The sequence below is a fragment of the Oncorhynchus gorbuscha genome, linkage group LG23 (genome assembly GCF_021184085.1).
Source record: "Oncorhynchus gorbuscha isolate QuinsamMale2020 ecotype Even-year linkage group LG23, OgorEven_v1.0, whole genome shotgun sequence".
NCBI lineage: Eukaryota > Metazoa > Chordata > Actinopteri > Salmoniformes > Salmonidae > Oncorhynchus > Oncorhynchus gorbuscha.
The window spans coordinates 21,670,157-21,698,003 of record NC_060195.1 but is presented as its reverse complement, the minus strand read 5'-3'; the positions used below and the strand labels follow the sequence as shown (position 1 = coordinate 21,698,003).

The 27,847-nt window shown below is 43.3% G+C and overlaps 2 protein-coding genes across 4 annotated transcripts; one reads left to right on the top strand and one right to left on the bottom strand.

Moving 5' to 3' along the window:
• The first annotated feature begins 14 nt into the window (after positions 1–14).
• On the top strand, positions 15–7,620 carry ptcd3 (pentatricopeptide repeat domain 3). Its single transcript, XM_046324615.1, has 24 exons — positions 15–153; positions 374–426; positions 550–589; positions 679–724; positions 816–884; positions 982–1,086; positions 1,176–1,299; positions 1,441–1,544; positions 2,237–2,316; positions 2,416–2,503; positions 2,594–2,654; positions 2,863–2,945; positions 3,070–3,214; positions 3,320–3,370; positions 4,946–5,035; positions 5,152–5,180; positions 5,270–5,376; positions 5,497–5,575; positions 5,667–5,757; positions 6,528–6,613; positions 6,719–6,867; positions 6,959–7,000; positions 7,088–7,246; positions 7,332–7,620. The coding sequence occupies exons 1-24, from the start codon at positions 65–67 to the stop codon at positions 7,375–7,377; spliced, it is 2,016 nt and encodes a 671-aa protein (XP_046180571.1). The 5' UTR covers positions 15–64; the 3' UTR covers positions 7,378–7,620.
• On the bottom strand, positions 7,617–27,202 carry immt (inner membrane protein, mitochondrial (mitofilin)). 3 transcript variants are annotated; one of them, XM_046324613.1, is made up of 14 exons: positions 26,865–27,202; positions 25,934–26,007; positions 25,482–25,668; positions 25,154–25,298; positions 23,983–24,105; positions 21,910–22,023; positions 21,491–21,624; positions 19,200–19,303; positions 11,703–11,838; positions 10,070–10,199; positions 9,555–9,775; positions 9,245–9,376; positions 8,872–9,001; positions 7,617–8,799 (listed from the first exon to the last, which is right to left on the bottom strand). In XM_046324613.1, the coding sequence occupies exons 1-14, from the start codon at positions 26,904–26,906 to the stop codon at positions 8,192–8,194; spliced, it is 2,280 nt and encodes a 759-aa protein (XP_046180569.1). In that variant the 5' UTR covers positions 26,907–27,202; the 3' UTR covers positions 7,617–8,191. The 3 variants fall into 3 exon arrangements, with proteins under 3 accessions (XP_046180569.1, XP_046180567.1, XP_046180570.1); XM_046324611.1 differs by having other exon boundaries at positions 9,555–9,778; positions 26,865–27,201; XM_046324614.1 differs by lacking the exon at positions 23,983–24,105 and having other exon boundaries at positions 9,555–9,778.
• Positions 27,203–27,847: the final 645 nt, after the last annotated feature.

The following is a 27,847-nucleotide window of genomic DNA, read 5'->3' as shown; positions in this document are numbered from 1 at the left end:
GCTCCCCCCCTATGAACACTTAAATCGTAATTCCTTACCATGAGCCTCCGGGGTTGTTTCCAAAATGGCGGCCCCCGGTAAACACGTAGGGCATTACATTTACAAGAATGGTCGCTTTCTTCTAAGTAATTTTGAACAATTCTGTTTTCGGAGGTAAGTTTTACTTTACGCTGGAATTGCAGTGACAGCTGTTAATGTATTGGTTGTGTGTTTGTTCCGGTGACTGACAAGACAGATCATTATAATTTGCTTTGTCAATGAGATGAGGTCACATAAGTAACTGCTAGCTTGCTGTTAATGCACAACCGAACTATTTTCATGAACCTGATTCTAAATGTGTTTATATGATTGATTAATGCATCATTAATTTCAGGAACTTTGGATGGAGTGTAGTCGTTTGTCAACAAAATGCATCAACTGAAAGAGGTACATTTAAATCCAATGAATGGCACCCAGTAAAGTATCTCAAGCACAAAGAGCCAGACCAGGATCATGTACTTCGTAGATGGTGTTAATTGTAGAATCCTTCTTTTTCTAAATATATTACAGAGTCTGCAGAGGCAATTGTCATTCCCAAAAAGAAAATGTGGTATGTTGTATTCAATTTATTTGAAATTACTCAAGACCGAGTTACCAATTTGATATTGTGACGAATAATAACCATTCTTGCTCTGACAGGAGCAAATGGGCTGTGCTGCAGGCTCTTGCATCCACTGTCAACAGGGTAAGAAGTCTGCATTGCATTTCCATGTATATTTTGACAGAAGTAGTAGTAGGCCATGATAGCCTAAACAATGCACAATCATCATTTTCAGGACCCCACTGCACCACATTACATGTTCCAGGATGATCCTTATCTTACTCCAAGGACGTCTGCAGAGTTTGTAAGTAATGGACAGGAGTTATTTGGAACTGTGCTGCTTCTTTTTAGCCAGTTTGCACTGATGTTTTTTTTGTCTTCTATTTTTTTGTCCTCTACAGAAATTATACTCCCTCTCCCAGGAGTCTGGCAGAATGGCAGCTAACCACATTGTCAACAAAAACCCGAAGTTCTTCCAGAAAGACTTTGCTGAACCACATATTCCAGTAAGTTTGGTTCTAGTGTGTTATTTTGAATGAGGAAATCTGCACGATGATAGATAGGTAATTGAGACTGCTGTGTGTATGTCCTACAGTGCTTAATGCCAGAGACCATGGAGCTGTGTATTGAGGAAGTGAGTGAGGCAGCGCTGCTGGAGCGCATCATGCTGAGGAAGGTGAAGGCTGCAGTAGACATGTACGATCAGCTGCTACAGGCAGGTAAGTCACCCACATTTCTATTAATTGTCATGTATTATTTACAGAGTACAATTGACATTGGGGGTGTATTAGGGGGGGGTTCAATAAGACTGTGATTAGAAATGTTTGTTTGGCAAGTGTCTCCCTGTTCTCTCTATGCAGGCACCACCGTGTCTCCTGATGCTTCTAATGACCTGCTGGACCTTATTTGTCTCTATGGAGATCGTGACCCTGTGCAAGATGACAAGCCAGAGGCAGAAGATGTGGTAGGATATTATTTATGTGGCCTCTACTTGTTTATATGGTCCTTCTGTAGCTCAGTTGGTAGAGCATGGCACTTGTAACGCCAGGGTAGTGGGTTCGATTCCCGGGACCACCCATACGTAGAATGTATGCACACATGACTGTAAGTCGCTTTGGATAAAAGCGTCTGCTAAATGGCATATTATTTATACTTTTTTTCCCCCCTTTTTCTCCACAATGTCGTGGTATCCAATTGGTAGTTAGTCTTGTCTCGTCGCTGCAACTCCCGTACGGACTCGGCAGAGGCGAAGGTCGAGAGCCGTGCGTCCTCCAAAACCCAACCAAGCCGCACTGCTTCTTGAAACAATGCCCACTCAACCCGGAAGCCAGCCGCACCAATGTGTCGGAGTAAAAACCTGGCGACCGTGTCAGTATGCACTGCACCTGGTTTGCCACAGGAGTTGCTAGTGCTGGATGGGACAAGGACATCCCTGCCGGCCTAACGCGGACGACGCTGGGCCAATCGTGCACCGCCCCATTGGTCTCCCGGCCGCAGCCGGCTGCGACAGAGCCTGGACTCGAACCCAGAATCTTTAGTGGCATAGCCTTAGACCACTGTGCCGCTCGGGAGGCACTGTTGTTTATACTTTATGGCTAGTTCTTCTGTTACAGCTCAGTGTTGTTTATCTCTGGACCTCTGTTGGTTTTCCCTCAGGCTCAGGAGGTGCAGGAGGAGGGCAGGAGGAGGAAAGGGAGGCTGCGGAGAGCCTCCGACTTAGTGAGGATAGTTTGGAGGTTAGTTGTTTGAGTGGCGTTACGTTTAGAGAGAAAACGTTGCAAGTAATGCCTTTATTGACATACACTACCCTATAAACGTATCACCCCGTCATGCAGGGAGAACAACAATGCAGAGAGGATCTTTAACCTTCTTCCAGAACGTGACACACGAGCATACTCGGCTTTGATCAGAGGCATGGTGAAGGTGCGTCAGATGTTGAATTGGACAATGTTTTCTACATAGTCGGTTTGTTTCTAAGGTGTTTCTGATTACATGTGTGCATTAAATCCCCAGTATGGAGCTCATGTGAAGGCATTCAATACATACACAGACATGCTGAACAACAGACTGACTGGTGAGTATATTTACAAAGACAACATGCCAAACAATACAACTTTATTGTCCATGCGAACAACTGAATGTATCTTCCTACTCTCATTATTCAACGAGGGAGAGAGAAACACTCTCTTTGTCTGCCATGATGGATGGCATTTACAATTCTGATTACTGATGATAATACTTGGTGTGTGAATTGGAACATTTCTTGTCGATACCACCTCCAGCGGATGTCCACACCTTCAATGCTCTGATCTCTGCGGCACCAGAAGTCCGGGAGAGGTACACTGAGAAATGGGACCTGATTGTTGTAAGTGTATAGGAAGCAACTTACACTGTTGAACCTTTTCCTGTTGTCTAAGGACTGCCCTGTTTTTATGTCAATCTCATATCTTTCTCCTTTTTTTTCCTTCTCCTCCTTCCTGGGTTCTTAGGACTTACTAAATCAGATGAATGAGCAGAAGGTGAAGCCCAATCTGCTGACGTTTAATGCTTTGCTGAAGGCCCTTCGTCGCTGTGGCTCCTTAGCCAGGGCTCAGTCTCTGCACACGCTCAGTGAGATGAAGGCTATGGGCATTGGTGAGTAGGAAAATGCATCACTGACCAGTAACACTCCTGAAGGAAATGAATGTCAGTATATGTGACTTATAGCAGTGTCCTAACAGATGATTTTTTTTCTTTTAGCACCCAGTTTGGCTTCTTTTGACCATGTTCTGGGCATTTTCTACAAAGCAGGTGAATACCTACAGTACCAGTCAAAAGTTTGGACACTTATTCATTCAAGGGTTTTTCTTTATTTTTACTATTTTCTACATTGTAGAATAATAGTGAAGACATCACAACTATGAAATAACACATATGGAATCATGTGGTAACCACAAAAATATTAAACAAATCAAAACATATTTTAGATTCTTCAAAGTAGCCACCCTTTGCCTTGACAGCTTTGCACACTTTTGGCATTCTCTCAACCAGCTTCATGAGGAATGCTTTTCCAACAGTCTTGAAGGAGTTCCCACATATGCTGAGCACTTGTTGGTTACTTTTCCTTCTCTCTGTGATCCAACTCATCCCTAACCATCTAAATTGGGTTGTGGTCAGGTGATTGTGGAGGCCGGGTCATCGGATGCAGCACTCCATTAGTCTCCTTGGTCATATAGCCCTTACACAGCCTGGAGGTGTGTTTTGAGTCATTATCCTGTTGAAAAACAAATGATCGTCTCACTAAGTGCAAACCAGATGGGATGGTGTATCGCTGCAGAATACTGGGGTAGCTATGCTGGTTAAATGTGCCTTGAATTCTGAATAAATCCCAGACAGTGTCACCAGCAAAGCACCATCACACCACTTCCTCAATGCTTCACGGTGGGAACCACACATGCAAAGATCATCCGTTCACCTATTCTGCGTCTCACAAAGACACAGCGGTTGGAACCAAAAATCTCAGATTTGGATTCATCAGACCACATAATAGATTTCCACCAGTCTTATGTCCATTGCTCATGCTTTTTTGCCCAAGCAAGTCTCTTCTTACAGGTGTCCTTCAGTAGTGGTTTCTTTGCAGCAATTCGACCATGAAGGCCTGATTCACGCAGTCTCCCCTGAACAGTTAATGTTGATGGGTCTGCAGTTAATTGGCCATTTCTGAGGCTGGAAACTCGAATGAACTTATCCTCTGCAGCAGAGGTAACTCAGGGTCTTCCTTTCTTGGGGCGGTCCTCATGAGAGCCAGTTTCGTCATAGCGCTTGATGGTTTTTGCGACTGCACATGAAGAAACTTTCAAAGTTCTTGAAATGTCCATATTGATTGATTTATTTGAGCTGTTCTTGCCATAATATGGACTTGATATTTTACCAAGTAGGGCTATCTTCTGTATACCACCCCTACCTTGTCACAACACAACTGATTGGCTCAAATGCATTAAGAAGGAAAGAAATTCCTCAAATTAACTTTTAACAAGGCACACCTGTTAATTGAAATGCATTCCCGGTGACTACCTCATGACGCTGGTTGAGAGAATGCCAAGATGCAAAGCTGTCATCATGGCAAGGGGTGGCTACTTTGAATAATCTCAAAATATATTTTGGTTTGTTTAACACATGATTCCATGTGTTATTTCATAGTTTTGATGTCTTCACTATTATTCTAGAATGTAGAAATAGTCTAAAGAAAATCCTTGAATGAGTAGGTATTGTAGATATTTTGTCTTGATTTCTATTAAACAGTTTCTTGATTGGTTTGAGGTGATATGTTAGGGGGAGAGTGGTTCCATGTTTCTGTTACTATCTTTTTCTCTCGGTCCTGTCTAGCGTCTCCTTCCCAAGGGCAGACTGATATCCTACAGGAAGTGATGACTGAGGTGGCAGGAAGGACATTCGTTGCTCAGGATCCAGATGATGGTATGCCTGTAGCATTTCGATCTTAAAGGCTGATAGAGGTCCATACATCAATAACTTAATTGACCAAGTGATTCATGCCATTTTGAATGTAGCTTTGACTTTATTTTCCCTCCCAGTAAACTTTTTCTCCAGTGCCATGAGAATTGTAAGTAGTCTAGAATACATCTATATATGTTTTTGAATATTTTAGTATGTTTGTGGTGACTGTTTAAGACCTGATGTCTCTGTTCCCAGTGTCTGGATACCAAGGACATTGAGGCAGCGTACAAGGTGCATGACCTGCTCAGTGTGGGAGAGAATTGGAGGATGCTGGGAGATTCCTTCCAACAGAGTATCTATTAGTGAGTAAACCTTCTAAAAAATGCTTGCAAATCCACATCGGAGAGTAGCATTTCTTCACCTTATTTCTGGTGGTTTTGCGCCAATACACTGTCACCTCTGACCTCTTGTTGTTTGTTCAGTGGCAGAATGTTCAACCTGCTCTGCATGATGGAACACATAGATGTGGTGCTGAAGTGGTACAAAGAACTGATTCCTTCTGTAAGCACTGACATGGCAACATTGACATGTACATTTTATTCATACTCACATTCATTCTAAGACTAATGTTCTGAACTTTTTTGGTCCATAGCTCTATTACCCCAATCCACAAGGAATGAGAGATCTGCTCCAGGCACTGGACACTGATAACAGATTGGACATGATCCCACAGATATGGAAAGGTGGGTTGGAAGTAAATGTACTGCCTGATTCATTAACTAGGTTTCCATCCAATTGGTAACAGATTTTCATGCAAATATTACAGAATCTGCATAAAGAACATTTTCCCACCAGTGGTATGTTTCCACCAAATGGACTAAAAATCAGTTTGTGATAACGTAGAGCAAACAAAATATACATTTTCACGTACCGAATAAAAGTTCGTGTTTCAATCGCATGATCAACTCTACCAATACTTTTGTCACCACTGTTGCGTTACATAGCAAATGTGCTCTACCCAACGGCTCGTTGATTATTTACATTTCTCAAACGGCAGTCAAGCATCATGTCACCAGAATAGGACCCTCGATATTTTTTGGAAAGGAGCATCAAGATCACACTGCACTTTCACCACCCTGTGAAGTTCATCATTTACTTCATCTGTAGCCTAATAAACTGCATAGTTTCCAGAGTTGTAGTGGGAGGACCGCACACCATGTCATCGTGTGCCTCCAAATTTACTTAGATATGTTATTCTATCAATATTTTCCCAAAGCTGTTTCCACTGGCATTTCTTGCATAATTAATTTGAACTGAGAAAGACCACAATTGTCTTCATTCATTAAAGTACGCCAAAACTTCATTGCTGTCGTGATTAAAAATATACGATATGACTTCACTCAAATACTGTGGATGGAAACATGTTTATAGTAGAGGAATGAAAAATACAAAACAATAACCAACATGTGGATTGTTTGACAAACCTCTGCTTTGGTTTCCCCCCCCACCCCAGACATCCGACGGATGGGGCATGACAACAAGTCTGATTTAGTGGATGAGCTGCTGTCACTAATGGCCAGGGACAAGCACAGCCCTGAGGTGAGGCATGGGGAGACAGACACCTAGCTAGAAAATAAACTTTCTACAGTAAAGTAAAATGGTAGTCTATTCTACATTCTGACTGATCTATTGGGATTCATGCAGATCCAGGAGTCTTTTGCAGTGTGTGCGCTGGATGTTAAGAGCCTGTATGAGCAGGGTCAAGGAGCCAGGATGGCTCTGGAGTGGACAGCCACTGCCATGACCAACATAACCTCTGTCCTACTGGCAGCCCAGAAGAAGCAGCAGGCATGGTGAGTAGACCTGGACACAAAGCCACAGAGTACTTAGTTGGAGCCAATTGACATGAAACATTCAGTATTTTAATCCTTCTTTTAAATCTAGGGATATGTTGAAGCTCTTCAAGACCAAAAACAGAGTTCCATCGTAAGTCTATTTTACATAGTATTCACTTAGTGTTTACATTATCTAGGCACCCTAGTTCTGACCCATCTATTAACTGTACTCTTGTAGTGAGGAGCTGATGGAGGAGTTCCTGGCCAGCATCAAGAGCAGCAACGACCCTCGGCACGCCATGGAGCTGGTACAGATCTCAGCTAGCTTCTGTCTCCCCAGCACCCCCAAACTGGCTGAGAGGGTACTGCAGGCGTTTGAGCTCTCTGAAGAACAGAAGTATGACTACGTAGTCGATTTTTCATGTGTTAGCAACTCTTTTTGGCACCAGATGTCTTATGTCCTTGTTCCCTTTCCCATGTAGGACTATTCTGTCCGAGCTGGAGGTCTCAACTGAAGTCAGCGAGTGATGTGAAGTCTAATACAGAATCCAGGACTTAATCTACAGGTTGAGCCAAACCTGACATCAATACCATTCTGAATGGCCACAGAGGTTGAAATGCAAAATATGAATTGAACAGTAACATTTAGCTAACACCAGTACTACAATTAATTCATTGTAAATGCAGAGACTGTGCTTTTGAAGCTAAGCGTATGTGAAAATTGTGATTAAGTGTACAACAGACCAGATTAATAAATATGTACCAACTCACGCAACAGCCAAAATTTATTGATATCCAATATTAACAGGGAGGAAATAGCATGACAATTGATTCTGCACAACATGATCAAATTGAACAAAGCAAGAAACACATTGTGAGCTGAAATGGTGAAAGAGGCTAGTGAGAGACAACTTACAGGACCAAGGTTCCAGCTATCTAAACCAGTGGTTCCCAACTCCAGTCCCTTCAACAGTACACATTTTGTTGTAGCCCCAGACAAACTCACCTGATTCAACTTGTCAAGCTTTCAGGTGAGTTTGTCTGGGGTTACTGGAGTTGGGAACCACTGACGTAAACAGCACACCCAGTGAGGGATCTCATCCATTACACCTGCTGAGACCACAGGTACATTAAACGCATTAGTACTACTCAGTAAGTCATTCTTGTAGATGCTTGGGAAGGTTCTAAAGAAAGGGCATGTTTTAATACATTTCTGGGATACACCCATCAGTGGTATAGTGGTGCTTCAAACAGATTTCCTCTATTCATAAATTAACTCTTCATGGAGAGGGCAGAGCTTGCTGTTGATGCAGATGGGGACACTCCCATGACCTGGACTCAGCTAAGGTGCCATGGTAGTGCCCAACCCCACTGCATTGGCGTATGCAGACAGGAGGCTGACCACCTGTTTCGTTTCTAGTGTGAGCCGGGCCTCTTTGAGCCAGTCCTGAGCCACCCTGCGCGACTCACCCTTCAGCTGGTTGACAAGCTTGGCGGCCAACTCCAGGTCTCCATGCTCCAGGCTGTAGGCAGCGTAGGAGAGCAGCTTGAATGTGTCGAGATCTTCGGCAGACAGCTTGGCGGGGGGAGCCTCCTGTGCCTTCTCAAAGAGCAGCATGGCCTGCAGGTAGGATAGGAAGTACTGGTAGAGGCTGTTGCGGGTCTCGTCAATCAGGGCCACACGGCGGGCCAGCTGGCGGATGGCGTAGAAGCGGGCGCGGAGAGAGGCCTCGCTGTAGACGCCTCGGCTGAGTGATTCTGAGGGCAAGGCAGTGGCCAGGGCCTGGGCAAACTCATCCTCGGCACAGCTCTCCTTGATCGCCTGCACGGCACCCTCTAGGGGCTCGGTGGGGTCGTTTAGGGCAGCAGTCTTCAGAGTGTAGTTCAGAGCCTCCACTGAGAGCCACAGCTGATGGGCCTTACGGGCCTCCTCCTCTGCTATAACATGACCTGTAGAGTAACATGACTACACTTTAGTATCTCATACAGAACCCACCACAAAAGTGTGTGTGTCTCACTCACTGTCAATGGCCTCCTCCATGCCCTTGAGCCTGGCGTAAGCTGCATTCATGTCCAGGGTGAAGCTGTCCAGTTGGTCCTGTGTCAGACGACGGTACTCTGTCTCCTTCTCCATCAACGAGCTGTTCAGGATCTGGAGACAATTAAAATAATGTTCATTCAGTTAGCATTAAATATGATTAAGGGTTCTTAATGTTTGCATTGTTAAATATTAACAGGAAGTAGTTCAGCTGTAGCAGTGACAAGCACTCAAAACAATGAATAAACTGGTTTGTTGGATGGCTAAACTTATCTCCTGGATTTCAATATGAAGGATGTTTGATAGGCTGTGGTTATGTGTCACAGTAGATGGGATGTTTAATATGGATATACTTGCCTCCTCTGCCTCGGAGCGCAGTTCCTGCTCCTGCACCTTGAGGACGTCACGCAGGTGGTCTGTGTGTGCTGCAGCCTGCCTACGCAGCTGGGTCCGCATCTCTGCCTCCATCACCTCCCGAGTCTCCTCTACCTGGTGATGGACACAGATGGGTCTCATTCTACACGTGTGTCCAACAGAGCAAACATTTAGCTAGATTGCTACAACCTACTGTGCGAGGAAAGGAAAAGTCCAGCCATCAAAACAGATGAACGCTGCCCTGTAACAAGGCAAAGACCTTAGACAAATAAAGAAAGGCCCTTGAGCTAACCTTCTTCTCCTGCTCCAGACGCATCTGTTCTCGGTTGTGTTCCAGGGCGGTGGAGATGGCCACCTCCAAGGCCTTCTTGTCCTCCAGCTTCTGCTGCTCTAGGGCAGAGTCGATGTGGATCTGCTCCCTCACCCTCTGCTCAGCCAGCTCTCGGTTCAGCTGGTCAATGCGTCGGTGGGCATGAGCAATCAGGGAGTTGAGGTCATCTTGAGTCAGCTTCCCTGCTGGGAGACGGCCGAGGCCAGTCCGTGAATTTAAGAGCCGATTTATCCTGTGCCCCCCTCTCTCCATGGTTCTATAGCCTAAACCAGTTATATATCCTCTCATCTCAAAACTCGAGGGTGGGGGGCTTGAACCTTCTCCAATATGGTTGAGAAGAAGAGTCACAGAAAGACTAACTGAACCTAAGCATGTTATTGATGCTGTGCAAAGTTTTTCAAAGGCTTACTGCAAAGCCGAACTGTTAAAATGTGGGTGGGTAATGGGAGTAAGATGTAGGGGTGAAGCTGACTTACTGAGTCCCTTCCAGTTGGCCTGGATCTCTGGAGTGATGCTGTTCAGCTCCTTCTGGAACTGGGCCTTGGCCTCGTTCACCAGCTCGCTGTACTGGGACACAATCTTAGCCTCAGACTGGGCTGTCTGGACCTGCAGTAACGATGCACCATGATAGGTTAAACAGACATCTAACCAGAAAGACAAGTATGCAGAGTATGACGTAAGAGAGACAGTATTGATCATTCCATGTATGTGTCCAAAATAACACCCTATTCTTCATGTAGTGCACTACATTTTTTTTTTTTTTTTTTTTTTAACCTTTATTTAACCAGGCAAGTCAGTTAAGAACAAATTCTTATTTTCAATGACAGCCTAGGAACAGTGGGTTAACTGCCTGTTCAGGGGCAGAACGACAGATTTGTACCTTGTCAGCTCGGGGGTTTGAACTCGCAACCTTCCGGTTACTAGTCCAACGCTCTAACCACTAGGCTACGCTGCCGCCCCTTTGACGCGAGTGGTTAGAAACAAAAAGATAAAAGCAACCATTTAAAAGATTTTACTGAGTTACAGCTCATAGAAGGACAGCCACTGGGGAGCCAGGCCCAGCCACTGGGGAGCCAGGCCCAGCCACTGGGGAGCCAGGCCCAGCCACTGGGGAGCCAGGCCCAGCCACTGGGGAGCCAGGCCCAGCCACTGGGGAGCCAGGCCCAGCCACTGGGGAGCCAGGCCCAGCCACTGGGGAGCCAGGCCCAGCCACTGGGGAGCCAGGCCCAGCCACTGGGGAGCCAGGCCCAGCCACTGGGGAGCCAGGCCCAGCCACTGGGGAGCCAGGCCCAGCCACTGGGGAGCCAGGCCCAGCCACTGGGGAGCCAGGCCCAGCCACTGGGGAGCCAGGCCCAGCCACTGGGGAGCCAGGCCCAGCCACTGGGGAGCCAGGCCCAGCCACTGGGGAGCCAGGCCCAGCCACTGGGGAGCCAGGCCCAGCCACTGGGGAGCCAGGCCCAGCTACTGGGACTGAGTTTTTCCCCACAAAAGGACTTTACGAAAGAGAGAAATACTCCTTAGCAGCCCCCCCCCCCCTCACCAGACGATCCCACAGGTGACCAAGCCAGATGTGGCGGTCCTGGGCTGGTGTGGTTACACGTGGTCTGTAGTTGTGAGGCCGGCTGGACGTACTGCCAAATTCTATAAAAACGACATTGGGTGATGGCTTATGGTAAAGAAAGTAACATTCCAATTCGCTGGCAACAGCTCTGGTGGAAATTCCTGCAGTCAGCATGTAAATTGCACTCTCCCTCAAAACTTGCGGCTTTGTGTTATGCGATAAAACTGCACATAGAGTGGCCTGGTCTCCAGCACAAGGTTTACCTGTGTAATGATCATGCTGTTTAATTAGCTTATTGATATGCCACACCTGTCAGGTAGATGGATTATCTTGGCAAAGGAGAAATGCTCACTAACAGGGATGTAAACTAATTTGTACACAAAATATGAGAAATAAGCTTTTTGTGATTATGGAACATTTCGGGGATCTTTGATTCGATCTATTGAAAAAAATGGGAACACTTTCATGTTGCGTTAACTTTTTTTCAGCATATGAAATAGGTTGGAATGCAACCCATGTGTTAACAGTGTAAAACAGGGCCAGTTTACCCTGGTCACCACGCTGTCCAGATCTACCACCATGCTGTGAAGGTTCTCCTCTGCAGCGAGGATAGATGGCCGGGCTGCAGCAATCTTTAAGTGCTTGGCTCCATCGATCACTCCTCTCAGCTTGTCCAGCTCAGCCCTAAACACCAGAGATGCAGAATTAATCCCTCTTGCACAAAGCTAAACATAGAACGCACAGAGTCATTGATCCTTTAAAAATGTAGTTTTCTGTTGTATAATTTTATAAAATAATATATACAGTACTGCAAAAGTTTAAGGCAGGTGTGAAAAAAAAATGGTGTAAAGAATGCTTTCAAAAATAAACATGTTAATAGATTATATTTATCAATTAACAAAATGCAAAGTGAGTTACCAGAAAAATCAACATCAAAATCAATATTATTTGGTGTGACCACCTTTTGCCTTAAAACAGCATTAAATTCTTCTAGGAACACTTGCACAGTTTGAAGAAACTAAGCAGGTAGGTTGGCCCAAACATATTGGCAAGCCTGAGGTGCTTCTCTCTCTCTTCTAATCCCAGACAGACTCGATGTTGAGATTAGGGCTTTGTGGGGGCCATACCATCACTTCCAGGACTCCTTGTTCTTCTTTACACTGAAGATACAGCGAAAGTCATTAAGAACCGTTTGGGGTCGTTGTCATGCTGCAGAATAATTTGGGGGCAAATCAGATGCCTCCCTGATGGTATTGCATGATGGATACGTATCTGCCTGTACTTCTCAGCATTGAGACCATTAATTCTGACCAAATCTTCAACTCCATTTTCAGAAATGCAGCCCCAAACCTGCAAGGAACCTCCACCATCCTTCACTGTTGATGGCAGACCCTCATTCGTGTACCACTCTCCAGCCCGTCGGCAAACAAGCTGCCTTCTGCTACAGCCAAATATTTGACTCATCAGTCCAGGGCACCTGCTACCATTTTTCTGCACCCCAGTTCCTGTGTTTTCGTGCATAGTTGAGTTGCTTGGCCTTGTTTCCACATCGGAGGTATGGCTTTTTGTCCGCAAGTCTTCCATGAAGGTCACTTCTGACCAGACTTCTCCGGACAGTAGATGGGTGTACCAGGCTCTCTCTTTGCAGCTGGTAATCAAGCCCACTACTGTTGTGTAGTCTGCAAACTTGATGAATGAGTTGGAGGAGTGCATGGCCACGCAGTTGTGGGTGAAAAGGAAGTACAGGAGGGGACTGGGCACACACCCTTCTGGGGCCCCAGAGTTGAAGGTTAGCAAAGTGGAGGTGTTGTTTCCTACAGTCACCACTGGGGGCGGCCCGTCAGACCAGGACCCAGTTGCACAGAGCGGGGTTGAGACTAGAGGTCGACCGATAATGATTTTTCAACGCCGATGCCGATTATTGGGGGACCAAAAAAAGCCGCGGCCGATTTTGAAATAATGACAATTACAACAATACTGAATGAACACTTATTTTAACTTAATATTATACATCAATAAAATCAATTTAGCCTCAAATAAATAATGAAACATGTCCAATTTGGTTTAAATAAAGCAAAAACAAAGTGTTAGAGAAGTAAAAAGTGCAATATGTGCCATGTAAGAAAGCTAACGTTTAAGTTCCTTGCTCAGAATATGAAAGCTGGTGGTTCCTTTTAACATGAGTCTTCAATATTCCCAGGTAAGAAGTTATAGGTTGTAGTTATTATAGGAATTATAGGACTATTTCTCTCTATACCATTTGTATTTCATATACCTTTGACTATTGGATGTTCTTATAGGCACTATAGTATTGCCAGTGTAACAGTATAGCTTCCGTCCCTCTCCTCGCCCCTTACCTGGGCTCGAACCAGGAACACAGACAACAGCCACCCTCGAAGCAGCATTACCCATAGCTCCACAAAAGCCGTGGCCCTTGCAGAGCAAGGGGAACAACTACTTCAAGTCTCAGAGCGAGTGACGTTTGAAACGCTATTAGCGCGCACGCCGCTAACTAGCTAGCCATTTCACATCACATCATTACACCAGCTTAATCTCGGGAGTTGATAGGCTTGAAGTCATAAACAGCAGAGCTGCTGGCAAAACGCATGAAAGTGCCATTTGAATGAATGCTTATGAGCCTGTTGGTGCCTACCATCGCTCAGTCAGACTGCTCTATCAAATCATACTTAATTATAACACACAGAAATGCGAGCCTTAGGTCATTAATATGGTCAAATCTGGAAACTATCATCTCGAAAACAAAACATTTATTCTTTCAGTGAAAGACGGAACCGTTCCGTACTTTATCTAACGGGTGGCATTAATCAGTCTAAATATTCCTGTTACATTGCACAACCTTCAATGTTATGTCATAATTACATAAAATTCTGGCAAATTAGTTCGCAATGAGCCAGGCTGCCCAAACTGTTGCATATACCCCGACTCTGCGTGCAATGAACGAAAGTGACAATTTCACCTGGTTAATAATGCCTGCTAACCTGGATTTCTTTTAGCTAAATATGCAGGTTTAAAAATATATACTTCTGTGTATTGATTTTAAGAAAGGCATTGGTGTTTATGGTTAGGTACACGTTGGAGCAACGAGTCCTTTCTCGCGAATGCGCACTGCATTGACTATATGCAACGCAGGACACGCTAGATTAACTAGTAATATCAACCATGTGTAGTTATAACTAGTGATTATGATTGATTAAGTTTAATGCTAGCAACTTACCTTGGCTTCTTACTGCATTCGAGAAACAGGCGGGCTCCTCGTGAGGCAGGTGGTTATAGCGTTGGACTAGTTAACCCTAAGGTTGCAAGATTGAATCCCTGGGCTGACAAGGTAAAAATATGTCGTTCTGCCCCTGAACAAGGCAGTTAACCTCTTGAACCTCTGGGGGCAGTATTTCATTTTTGGATGAAAAAATATCTGGTTTAAAACGGGAACATTTGTCAAGAAAAGATGCTCGACTATGCATATAATTGACAGCTTTGGAAAGAAAACACTCTGACGTTTCCAAAACTGCAAAGATATTGTCTGTGAGTGCCACAGAACTAATGCTACAGGCGAAACCAAGATGAAATTTCATACAGGAAGTGAGACAGATTTGAGGCGCTGTGTTAGAATGTCTCCTTATATGGCTGTGAATGCGCAAGGAATGAGCATACACTGTCTTTTCCTCAAGGTGTTTGCAGCATTGTGACGTATTTGTAGGCATATCATTGGAAAATTGACCATAAGAGACTACATTTACCAGGTGTCCGCTCGGTGTCCTCCGTCGAAACTATTACGTAATCTCCAGGTGTGTGCATTGTTCCCTTTTGAACAGTGGAGAAACCAAACTGCCACGAGTGACTTATCATCGAAAAGATATGTGAAAAACACCTTGAGGATTGATTCTAAACAACGCTTGCCATGTTTCTGTCAATATTATGAAGTTAATTTGGAAAAAAGTTTGGTGTTGTAATGACTCAATTTTCGTTTTTTTCTTAGCCAAACGTGATGAACAAAACGGAGCGATTTCTCCTACACAAATAATATTTTTGGAAAAAAATTAACATTTGCTATCTAACTGAGAGTCTCCTCATTGAAAACATCCAAAGTTCTTCAAAAGGTAAATTATTTTATTTGAATGCTTTTCTTGTTTTTGTGAAAATGTTGCCTGCTGAATGCTAGGCTTAATGCTATGCTAGCTATCAATACTCTTACACAAATGCTTGTGTAGCTATGGTTGAAAAGCATATTTTGAAAATCTGAGATGACAGTGTTGTTAACAAAAGGCTAAGCTTGTGAGTGAATATATTTCTTTAATTTCATTTGCGATTTTCATGAATAGTTAACGTTGTGTTATGGTAATGAGCTTGAGGCTATGATTACACTCCCGGATACGGGATTGCTCGACGCAAGAAGTTAACTGACTTGCCTAATTAAATAAAGATTTTTTTTAAAGGAAAGGCAAAATTACCGATTGTTATGAAAACTTGAAATCGGCCCTAATTAATCGGCCGACCTCTAGTTGAGACCCAGGGCCTCCAGCTTGATGATGAGCTTGGAGGGTACTATGGTGTTGAATGCTGAGCTGTAGTCGAACAGCATTCTTACATAAGTATTCCTTTTGTCCAGATGAGATTGGGCAGTGTGATGGCAATTGCGTCGCCTGTGAACCTTTTGGGGCGGTATGCAAACTGAAGTGGATCTAGGGTGGCCAGTAAGGTGGAGGTGATATGATCCTTGACTAGTCTCTCAAAGCACTTCATGATGACAGAAGTGAGTGCTACAGGGCGGTAGTCATTTAGTTCAGTTATCTTCACCCTCTTAAAGCATGTAGGGACAGGGAGCGATTGAATATGTCCGTAAACACACCAGCCAGCTGGTCTGCGCATGCTCTGAGGACGCGGCTAGGGATGCCGTCTGGGCCAGCAGCCTTGTGAGGGTTAATGTTTAAAATATTTTACTCACGTCGGTCACGGAGATGGGGTGTCGCAGTCCTTGTTAGTGGACCGTGACTGTGGTACTGTATTATCCTCAAAGTAGGCAAAGAAGGTGTTTAGTGTGTTCGGAAGCGTGACGTCAGTGTCCATGACGTGGCTGGTTTTCTTTTTGTAGTCTGATTTCCTGTAGACCATGCTACATGCGACTCGTGTTGAATCCGTTTGTCACGCCTTGGTCATAGTATTTTGTGTTTTCGTTATATATTTGGTCAGGCCAGGGTGTGACATGGGTTTATTTTGTTGTGTTTCGTATTGGGGTTTTGTAGGCATTGGGATTGTGGCTGATTAGGGGTGTGTCTAGCATAGGCTTGGCTGCCTGAGGCGGTTCTCAATCAGAGTCAGGTGATTGTCGTTGTCTCTGATTGGGAACCATATTTAGGTAGCCTGGGTTTCACTGTGTATTTTGTGGGTGATTGTTCCTGTTTCTGTGTAGTTGTTCACCAGACAGGCTGCATAGGTTCTCGTTCCGTTTGTTGTTTTGTATTTGTCTAGTTATTTCATGTATTCGCTATTCGTCATTAAAGAACATGAGTAACCACCAAGCTGCATTTTGGTCCGACTCTCCTTCAACAAACGAACGCCGTTACACCGTTGAATTGCGATTCCACGTTGTCCCTGTACTGGCATTTCGCTTGTTTGATTGCCGCGGAGGGCATAAATACACTTTATATTCAGCCATATTTCCGGACCTCTTTCCATGGTTAAATGCAGTTTGTGCTTTGCGCGAATGCCATCCATTCACGGTTTCTGGATAGGGTAGGTTTTAATAGTCACAGTGGGTACATAGTCTCCAATGCACTTCTTTATAATCTCACTCACCGAGTCAGCATATAGGTCGATGTTGTTCTCCAAGGCTGAAAGGAACATATTCCATTTTGCGTGATCAAAACAATCTTGAAGTGTGGATTCCGATTGGTCAGACGTAGAATGGTTCGAGTCACGGGTACATCCTGTTTGAGTTTCTGCCTACAAGACGGTAGGAGCAAGATGGAGTCGTGGTCGGAATTGCCGAAGGTATGGCCTTGTATGCATCGCGGAAGCTTGAGTAGCAGTAATCGAGTGCATTACCCCTTCGCGTAGTGCAATCAATATGCTGATAGAATTTAGGTAGCCTTGTTCTCACATTTGCTTTGTTAAAATCCCCAGCTACAATAAATGCATCCTCAGGATATATGGTTTCCAGTTTACATAGAGTCAAGTGAAGTTCCTTGAGGACCATCTTGGTATCTGCTTGAGGGGGAATGTACACAGCTGTGACTATAACTAAAAAGAATTATTGGTTGGTAAAATGACCAAGATTTGATCGTAAGGAATTCCAGGTCGGGTGAGGACTTCAGTTCCTGTATGTTATGATTACACCATTAATCATTAAGCATACACCCCCCGCCCTGCCTCCTCACAGAGAGGTGTTTATCTCTGTCAGCGCGATGCATGGCAAAGCCCGGTGGCTGAACCTATTCCGAAAACATATCCCAAGAGAGCCATGTTTCCATGAAACAGAGAATGTTACAATCTGATGTCTCTCTCGAAGGAAACCTGTGCTCCAATTTAATCTACCTTGTTGTCAAGAGATAGGACATTGGCGAGTAGTACACTTGGCGAGTAGTACACTTGGGAGAGGTGGGCGATGTGCACGTCTACGGCGCCTGACCAGGAGACCACGCCGTCTGCGGTGCCGTTTTGTGTCGGCTTCTGGAATTAGATCCATTTACCTGGGTGGTGGTACAAAGAGGATCCGCTTCGGGAAAGTTGTATTCCTGGTCATAATGTTGGTAAATCGACGTTGCTCTTATATCCAAATTTTCCAGCATATTTTGCAAATAAATTCATTAAAAATCCTACAATGTGATTTTCTGAGATTCCCCCCCCACCCTCATAGTTGAAGTGTACCTATGATGAAAATTACAGGCCTCTCTCATAATATTTTTAAGTGGGAGAACTTGCACAATTGGTGGCTGACTAAATACTTTTTTGCCCCACTGCATACCGGTACCCCAGCACATAAGACTCCATACCCCTTGTGTTTAGCCTCGCTTGTTATTTTACTGCTGCTGTTTAAATATTTGTTACTTTTATTCTCTACTTAATAAGTTCAGGAAAAAAAGTGGTAAAGGATTGTTGGTTAGGGGCTTGTAAGCAAGCATTACACTGTAAAGTCTACATCTGTTGTATTCTGCACATGTGACAAATACAATTTGATTTGAAATATGCGGATTAAAATAAATTTACATTGCAATACTTCTGACAGCCAACTTTCTAACTCCGCCCATAATTTAAGGACTTTATAGCATTCCCAAAAGGCATGGACTACAGAGTCATTGTTAGTCATTGTAATGTTCAATCTGGATAAGTAAATGTAAGCGGTGCGACACATCTGATTAATAAACCTAGATTTACAAAACCTAGATTCATTTAAACCATGCTGGTGCAACTCTTAGATTGTTTTGTGGTCCACTGTAGTTCATGAGTTATGCTTTTTCTTATTGCCATCATTTCATTTTTTCCACCTGCATGTTTTATCCTGAAAATATTTTTAGGGGGCATTGAGTTTTCAATATTGGTCAGGTACAGCAGGAGATCTGCTAATACATTTAGTTTATATTTATGTTTACCAATAACTGTTACGTTTGGTCCGGTCTAATTATTTCTGCAAGCGGTTCAATTGCCAAGAAGGGGGAGAGGGGACATTCTTTCTTGTGCCCATTCCTAAAGCAATTTCATCAGAAAATGCATCATGTGTGTATATTTTTTCTTTAGGACAGTTATCTTTTTATACAATTAATTTCAGCTGGAAAGTTGAAAGCTTCCAAAGTTTTGAATAGGAAAATCCATTAAAGCCGGTTGAAAGCCTTTTCGGCATCAACAACCATTATTGAGATACATCTCTTGTTTTTTTAACTAGAAGTTCATTTTAGTGAGCATAAAATAGTAAATACACCACTTCAAACTTTAATATCACCAAATGTATTATCAAATCGGCTGAAACAAAATAAAGTAGTGTATACTAGTGACCACAAAATAATGTTAATAAATTATCAAGCGGCTCTTACTTGGCCCTGAGGACGGCTGCTCCAGCCTCGTCTACTGATCGGCTGCGTTCACTCAGTGCATCTTCCAGGACTCTCCACTGGGTAGACTTCTTATCAGGGGGTGCCTAAAAAAAAAAGAAATTCACATCATGAATGATTCACAATACAAATGTTTGGATTAGGGCTGGGCAATATATTTAATTATTAAAATCACATTTATGCACATCCATATGATATAGAAATAGCCATATTACAAAAGGCTGCAATATTCACTCTGCATATCTTTCCAAACATGATGCAGAGCGTAAAAAAATAATGCTGCTTTCAAATAAACAAACATACATGTTCTGTATGATAACGTTTGTTCTTAGGGGTAGCCCCCTTTTTTAAAATTTTCACCTAAAATGAGACACCCAAATCTAACTGCCTGTAGCTCAGTCCCTTGATGCAAGGATATGCATATTTTTGGTATCATTTGAAAGAAAACACTGAAGTCTGTGGAAATGTGAATGAGGTAGAATATAACACAATAGATCTGGTAGAAGAAAAACATTTCTCTTCTTTTTCTACCACCATCTTTGAAATGCAACAGAAAGGTCCCAAATCTAGCCATCACCCTGCTTCTAATTCTGATGGTGTCAACAAGATGGCAGCAGTGTATGTGCAAAGTTTCAGACGGATAACTTGAAGTATGAGCAAACTACATGACATTTAGTGTGAAGTCACCCAGGTACATTTGGGGAAATCGTGAAGGAGACATTTACATTCACATTACATTTTTCTGCAAGAATATCGTCAAATCTGTATACTTGGACTTTGATTTTGCTTTTCCAGTATTAGTAGCCATATTTTAAGTTCAACATTTGCAAAACACCCAGTTTTCATAACTCTTCATATTCTTATAATTCTTGTCCAAAAGGAAAAGGCTCACTGTCGCACAAGGTTAGCAGCTACATTTAGCCACAGATACAGGGTTTCCGGATACTCCCGTAAAGCCCAACTCATTGGCTATTTAGCTAGCTTAGTTTGAACCAGATTGGTGCCTATTTTACAAGGTTAGTCGATCAAGTGAACACCGGCCGCGTCATCAGCGTGCCATGAAAGCGTTGCTCTCTGACCAAATGTGGTGTTCTATAGGATATACTACACCCCTAATGATATAGTGAAGTCTGGTTACGTTCTAGGATCTCTGAGGAACGCATACAAATGTGAACGGTTTGAAACAACAATTAGGGTAAAATTTTCATAGATTCCTTTCTTAGAAAATTGAACGAGTGGAAATACAAAAATGATCGTGCATGCTATAATGGACCTTTTTAGGATATGAAAAATGATTTAATCTAACAAAACGTCATGTTCTCTCTGGGACCCTTTGGATGATAAATTAGAGCAAGATTTCAGAAGTACACATTTCACCTTCAGAGGTGAATTTATCAAACCTATTGCGGCAAAAAAATTGTTTTGTTGTTAGCGCTCCTGAAACAATAACATGGCATTTTTTTATAGCCATGATAGCTACTGTAAAATAGTCAGTGCAGTTATATTAACAAGAATGTAAGCTTTCAGCCGATATAAGATACTTATATGTACCGACATGTGTTGTTTTTCTAAAATCTACGATCAAGACAAGGCACTGCATGATTTACAACTGTCCCGTTGACGGGACGCAGATCCCTAAAGATTTATTCTCTTTATCTTATTCTCTGAAAATAGGAGGTGCGAGTTGTGGTGGTCCAGATCTACTGCAGCATCTCATTTGTGCAATGCCCCATTTTGATAGAGACTGGGGAAGCATGTTGGGATGGAAAATAACTCATCCCTGCAGCATTCTCTCTTTGTCATGCCCAACAGCACTATATTCCAAGAGTTCACCCAAGCGTTTTGCAACATTGCAACTCATTTCGGTTTTGCAAAATGTGAAAAAAATATAATTGCAATATGATATTTTGGCTATATCGTGCAGTGCTATTTTAATGTAATGAAAAACTGCTAGACTTGAAAAGCTAGCAGAACTCCCTTTTCACACTTGAGAATATGTTCACCCCCCTCGCCTCAGCCCCCTCCCTTGCCTCCGATGGCTAACAAAACAAACATCTACAAAGGATTTGGATTTAATTAGGGCATCACAACAGTTTGGGTTACACTTTTTCAGAATGTGTACCCTTGTCCCTTCCTCTCCTCAGACACTGAGGCCTTCTTCAGTTTCAGGGCCACAAAACAAACATTCGCAACAGAATGTGAATGTAATACGAGGCTAAAATCTTGAAAAATCTTGCCAGTTAAAAAAAAAAAAAGATATGTCCCTTCCTCACCTCAGCCTCCATGGCCTCCCTTAGTTGGTGGGTGTGCTGGGCAATGGCCTGCAGAGCTGCCTCCTGAGCACCGATGGCCTGCAGGGTCACCTTGGCTGTGCTGCCCAGAGCATCTTCCAGATTGGATGACAGAGCTGCAACAGTACACACACACACACACACAGCCTTGTTACCTTGTTTCTCAATCATCATGCCATATAAGCAATCCCCATGTCAAACCTGCACTCCATAATGTAACAAGACCATGCATCAATGGCAATCTGCTGAAAATAACCATGCGTCCACTGTACTCATTGACTCATGTATTGCATTTGTCTTCATTGTACGTAATGTTTAAGCCAGAGTAAATGCATGTTGTTACGGTGTATCAGGCTCCACAACTCATAGCAAAAGGTGACAGGGAAAGATGAGACACCTACATGTCAGGAGGTCCTGCTCAGCCTTATCCTGCTCAGCAAGACGGGCAGCCACTTCACCCTCAGGACGCTCCTTCACTGCAGGCTCATGTTCACACTCAGTACATTTGGCTGCCGCTAGGGGAATACAGAACACACTCAGTACATTTTGCTCTGCAGACAAAATCATGGCCACAAAAACACATGCCCTACATTCCATTCACACATACATGTAGCGCTTACCTGCTACTACAGATTACACTGTACAGTCGTGGCCAAAAGTTGAGAATGACAAATATTAATTTTTACAAAGTCTGCTGCCTCAGTTTGTATGATAGCAATTTGCATATACTCCAGAATGTTATGAAGAGTGATCAGATGAATTGCAATTAAATTGCAAAGTCCCTCTTTGCCATGCAAATGAACTGAATCCCCCAAAAACATTTCCACTGCATTTCAGCCACACCACAAGGACCAGCTGACATGTCAGTGATTCTCTTGTTAACACAGGTGTGAGTGTTGACGAGGACAAGGCTGGAGATCACTCGGTCATGCTGATTGAGTTCAAATAACAGACAAAGCTTCAAAAGGAGAGTGGTGCTTAGAATCATTGTTCTTCCTCTGTCAACCATGGTTACCTGCAAGGAAACACGTGCCGTCATCATTGCTTTGCACAAAAAGGGCTTCACAGGCAAGGATATTGCTGCCAGTAAGATTGCACCTAAATCAACCATTTATCGGATCATCAAGAACTTAAAGGCTTGCTCAGGAATGGCAGCAGGCATGTGCATCTGCACGCACAGTGAGGCAAAGACTTTGAGGATGGCCTGGTGTCAAGAAGGGCAGCAAAGAAGCCACTTCTTTCCAGGAAAAACATCAGGGACTGACTGATATTCTGCAAAAGATACAGGAATTGGACTGCGGAGGACTGGGGTTAAGTCATTTTCTCTGATGAATCCTCTTTCCGATTGTTGGGGCATCTGGAAAAAAGCTTGTCCGGAGAAGACAAGATTAGCGCTACCATCAGTCATGTGTCATGCCAACAGTAAAGCATCCTGAGAGCATTCATGTGTGGGGTTGCTTCTCAGCCAAGGGAGTGGCCTCACTCACAGTTTTGCCTAAGAACACAGCCATGAATAAAGAATGATACCAACACATCCCGAGAGCAACTTCTCCCAACCATCCAGGAACAGTTTGGTGACGAACAATGCATTTTCCAGCATGATGGAGCACCTTGCCATAATGCAAAAGTGATAACGAAGTGGCTCGGGGAACAAAACATCAATATTTTGGGTCCATGGCCAGGAAACTCCCCAGACCTTAATCCCATTGAGAACTTGTGGTCGATCCTCAAGAGGCAGGAGGACAAACAAAAACCCACAAATTCTGACAAACTCCAAGCATTGATTATGCAAGAATGTGTTGCCATCAGTCAGAATGTGGCCCAGAAGTGAATTGACAGCATGCCAGGGCGGATTGCAGAGGTCTTGAAAAAGAATGGTCAACCCCTCAAATATTGACTCTTTGCATCAACTTCATGTAATTGTCAATAAAAGCCTTTGACACTTATGAAATGCTTGTAATTATACTTCAGTATGCCATAGTAACATCTGTAAAAATATCTAAAGACACTGATGCAGCAGACTTTGTGAAAATTAATGTTTGTGTTATTCTCAAAACTTTTGGCCACGGCTGTAGTATGGCATGAACAGGTATAGTAAAATACCCACTAACATGAACAACTCACTCATTCACAGCATATAACCTCTAAATACAACAAATTGCAGAGTAATACAGATACATATCATATGCATTACAAGCTAGTGCAATCTAGGATTAAGGGTTTTGTGAGGGTTAGTGATTAGTTTAGGGGCTAGAAGAGGACAGCATGAAGAGTCTTTATGCAGAGGTGTACAGTAAACAGAGGTGAAAGGGTGAGATGGCAAATAAAATCACCAGGAGAATAATGAACAGGAAAGAAAAACAAGTATTAGAGAAGAGCAGACATAGAGCCATGCACCCTAGGACCCCCTATATTAGTGAAAGAGAGAGCGCCATGCACCCATGCAGGGGAGACTGTATCCACCCGGTTCTGACCTGCCGGGACCCCCTTGAGGGCGGCTGGGGGAGGCACAGCCTCTGCCTCGTGGGTTCCAGGGGCTGGCACAGAGGGCACCTCGCCGATGGCTGAAAGGATTTGTGCCACTTGAGCAGAAGCTTCTGCAACAACACAGTGGAGCTCAACATCAGTGGACTGACTGGTCTTCTTGGCAAGGCCATGTTATGGTAACCAACAGGACATATGGAACTGGCACACAAGAACACAGCAGCAATACTGACTCATAGCATAGCTGTAGATAAGAAGGCAAAACTCTAAAGTAACACAGGCAAGATACCCATTATCTCACTCCAGTGATTTACACTGACAGACGAGATCGGTCACCTGATCGTCAACCGATCTTCTCAAAACCCACAGCAGACATGTGACCTGCATCACATTCCTCTACTTCAGTACTGAAGACTCATTAAGTTGAGATGATAGGAACTAGGAACTGAGTATTTCAACAGTCACGTCCTTCACTGGTTTGATGGGATCCCAATTTGATCAACACCACAGACAGACTCAAGGCCCTTAAACAAAAAATAGTTAACCTAGCTAAATAACATTGAAAGTTCTGCAGAGGTCTAATGACCACCTTGGTAAAGCCATCAGCTAATTAGGAAACTTGCCACATGTCAAGATATTGAACAATTAGCTAAGAAAGAAAATCATGAGTAAATGAAGGACTTTATCTCCAAAAAGATACCCATTTGAGGGGAAAACTAAGATTATATAATCACATAAATAGATCTAAAGGCATAAAATACCATGCGATTATGCACTGTTCAGTGATTTAGAGGATGACTCTGCTAACGTGAAAAGTGTAATCATGCATCGATTGATAGCAAGAAAACTTAACAGTTCAAGTCCATTTGTATTTGTAAGAACAATGAAGTAAACCATCCCAAGTACACAACACAATTTCAGCAGATCATTTCAGTTCAACAACGGAGAGAAGACATGGGTTTGTTGTGAAAAATTTGATTCCAGAAGCATGCAACGTCTAATGGATGATATTCCCATTAAGCACCTGATCCCTCTTAATTTAATAGTCTTAGAAACAATGGTGTGCCAACATTCTTAGTACTTGACTCACAAGATAATATTTTTTCAACACCTCAGAGAGCATGAAGTACATCAGCTCTCTCAAGCACAGCTGTAACTCACCCTCTAGGGTCTCCTGAGGTGCTGGAGCAGGGGGTCCCTCAGCATCTGGCTGCTCTGCTTTCTTCTCAACCTCTTTGGCCTTTGGCTGCTTCGAGTCTTTCCACACTTCAGACATGGAGGAAATCTGAACAGGTTCAACCTTTCTCTTCAGGACAAGTAATAGAATAATAGTGTCAGGGAAGATTGAATTGAATGTGAACATCTGTATGTGGTTATTTTGTTAGATATGCTAGCTTGTGTTTGACAACAAACTAAGTCAAATTATTGACACGAATGACAAACTATGACTCCTCAAAATGTGCTCTAGAACACGGGTTGTTTGACTTACTGGTTTATTTATAACAGGTGGAGGTGCTGCTGGGCCGAGAGCCAGTCCAAACACTTGATCTGAGTATGGTATGGATTTCTCAACATTGGCCCTGAATTTGGGATCCCAATTGGCATATAGAATTGTGCCACCAACTCCTCCACCCACAGTGAAGACACTGGCAGCTACAATCTTTCCTGCAGAAGACCTGCAAGTACAGTCAGATGTAAGATACTCAAAACACACAAGAAAGCAAACAAAGCAGCTGCCATTCAGAATGATAAAAGGGAATATCACATTGATAAGGGCTTTAGTGCTTGTGTGCAGCTTTAGGGTAACTTACTCCTTCATCTCTTTGATTTATTTACAAGCAAGGGTCAAGGACAGTAAGGTAGCTGATCTATCAATTAACATAAACAGCTCAATGCAGCATTTGGCCACTTAAGTAACTCAGCAGGAGGCAAGTCACCTACCCTGAGCCTCCTGAAGTGTAGCTACGACATTGCTGGAGGGGGTGAAGGGGGACACCATTCCCACACAGGCATTTCTATGGAAAGGAGAAGATCAGCATACACATACACTATCCACAGGAGCACCACGTGTCTATTATGGGACCTATACAAAATACACAAGCACTTGTTCCATTAAAATAGGATAGCTGACAAGAAAAGCTCATTAATCAGTTATTACATGTGTGCAATGGAATCATTTCCACAAACAAAAGCTACTTTCTTCAGGTCATTCTATGAACTAAGAATTTGCCAAGGTCATGCCCCCTTGATATGAATGTGCATGTGTGCTTTCTTTTTCAAGTAGCTAGTTGAAATGAAACGGAATGTGCTAGGAAACAGTAGCAGAGACCGCATTTCCCCTACACATTAGATACTTGAACGTGTAGAACAACAACTTGACTACAACATTTGCGTTATCACACATGTCCACAACATGAATACAAAAATGATCATACAAAAACCGAGCCCCGCCTCCAATTCTACGGTGTGCATTGGTGCGCGCTCGTGTCACTCTCGAGTCTTTTTTTATTCGGAAGGCAGTGCAGTCAATCAATAGAAATACGCCTCTTTCCACTACGTAATTACGTGATTTGCATTAAATTACAAGATTTGCGTCAAGTTACGTTCAGTAGCCTAAGTTTAGCGCAGCTTTCTTTCAATGAAGGCATTTAACATGACACTTTATGTTATGGCATTGAATTCCCACCTTTCCGTACACTATATGTTGTGAGGAGAGGTCGTAAAACATGTCTGAAGACGTAAACTGTTTATTTCTCCCAACAACAAGCACAGTGGTGTAGGCCCTGTCTCTGGGTCACTGAATGACCGCTCGGCTAGCATAGCTAGCAGGCTAGCTAGCTAGATGTTCCATTTAGAACACAGTGATACTTACCCGCGCTGCAGAATTTGCCCCTTTCAAGCAGACACGCAGCATTGTTGTTGGTACTCCCTTTCTTCGTTATTTATGACAAACTGTTTCAATTCAGCAAAGCATGATAAAAACTGTCAATCTCAAGCATTGAAAACCCACAAGATACTAGCAAACACCGTTTCGCCGAGGGTGACACACAGTCGAAGGGGTGCGCATGCGCAATGGGTACGGCCATAGAGCTAGATAGAGGCCCAATTTTTATATCTGTGTCATTATGGCGTACGTGACAGCCCGGGCAGCACCATTGAGGTTAACTTCAATAGGAATCCCCACCCAGTTGACTACTATGACTCCTGTAAAATGGCGGAAGCTTGTTTGGAAGCCCTCAATGGCGTTGCTCATGCTAAAATGGCCTTTTGGCCACTAGAGGCCTCTATTATTCTCTACGAGTACGCCCAACTGCGAAAAGAAAGCATTACGTCACGGATTCATAGCTCTTTCGTTTAAAGCTGAAGAACACATCAATATATATGCATCATATTTTTGGTTACCATTGGAACAAATATTTCACTTTAAAAAAAAAAATTATTGCAAAGGCATATAAAACAATGTATGACGCGTTCATAATGAGCCCTTTCCCACAAAAATCTATGGTGTTGCAAAAGCTGTCAACATTTCGGGCTCCCGAGTGGTGCAGCGGTCTAAGGAACTACATCGCAGAGCTAGAGGTGTCACGCGGTCAGGGTATGAGGGGTTTGGCCGGGGTAGGCCATTAATTGTAAAATAATAATACTTCGCAAGTCGCCTAGTTAAATAAAGTTTAATATTTATAAAAACATCCCTATCATACTTGAAAAACAGAACTAGTGACATTGCAACAAATTATCTTTGGCAGAGGAATGTCGCGTTCAAAAACATTGGGAACTCGGAAATCTCTAACTTCCGACTTCAGTGCGTTCAAGAAATCTGGGAACTCGGAAAAAACATGCTCCGACTGGGAAAAT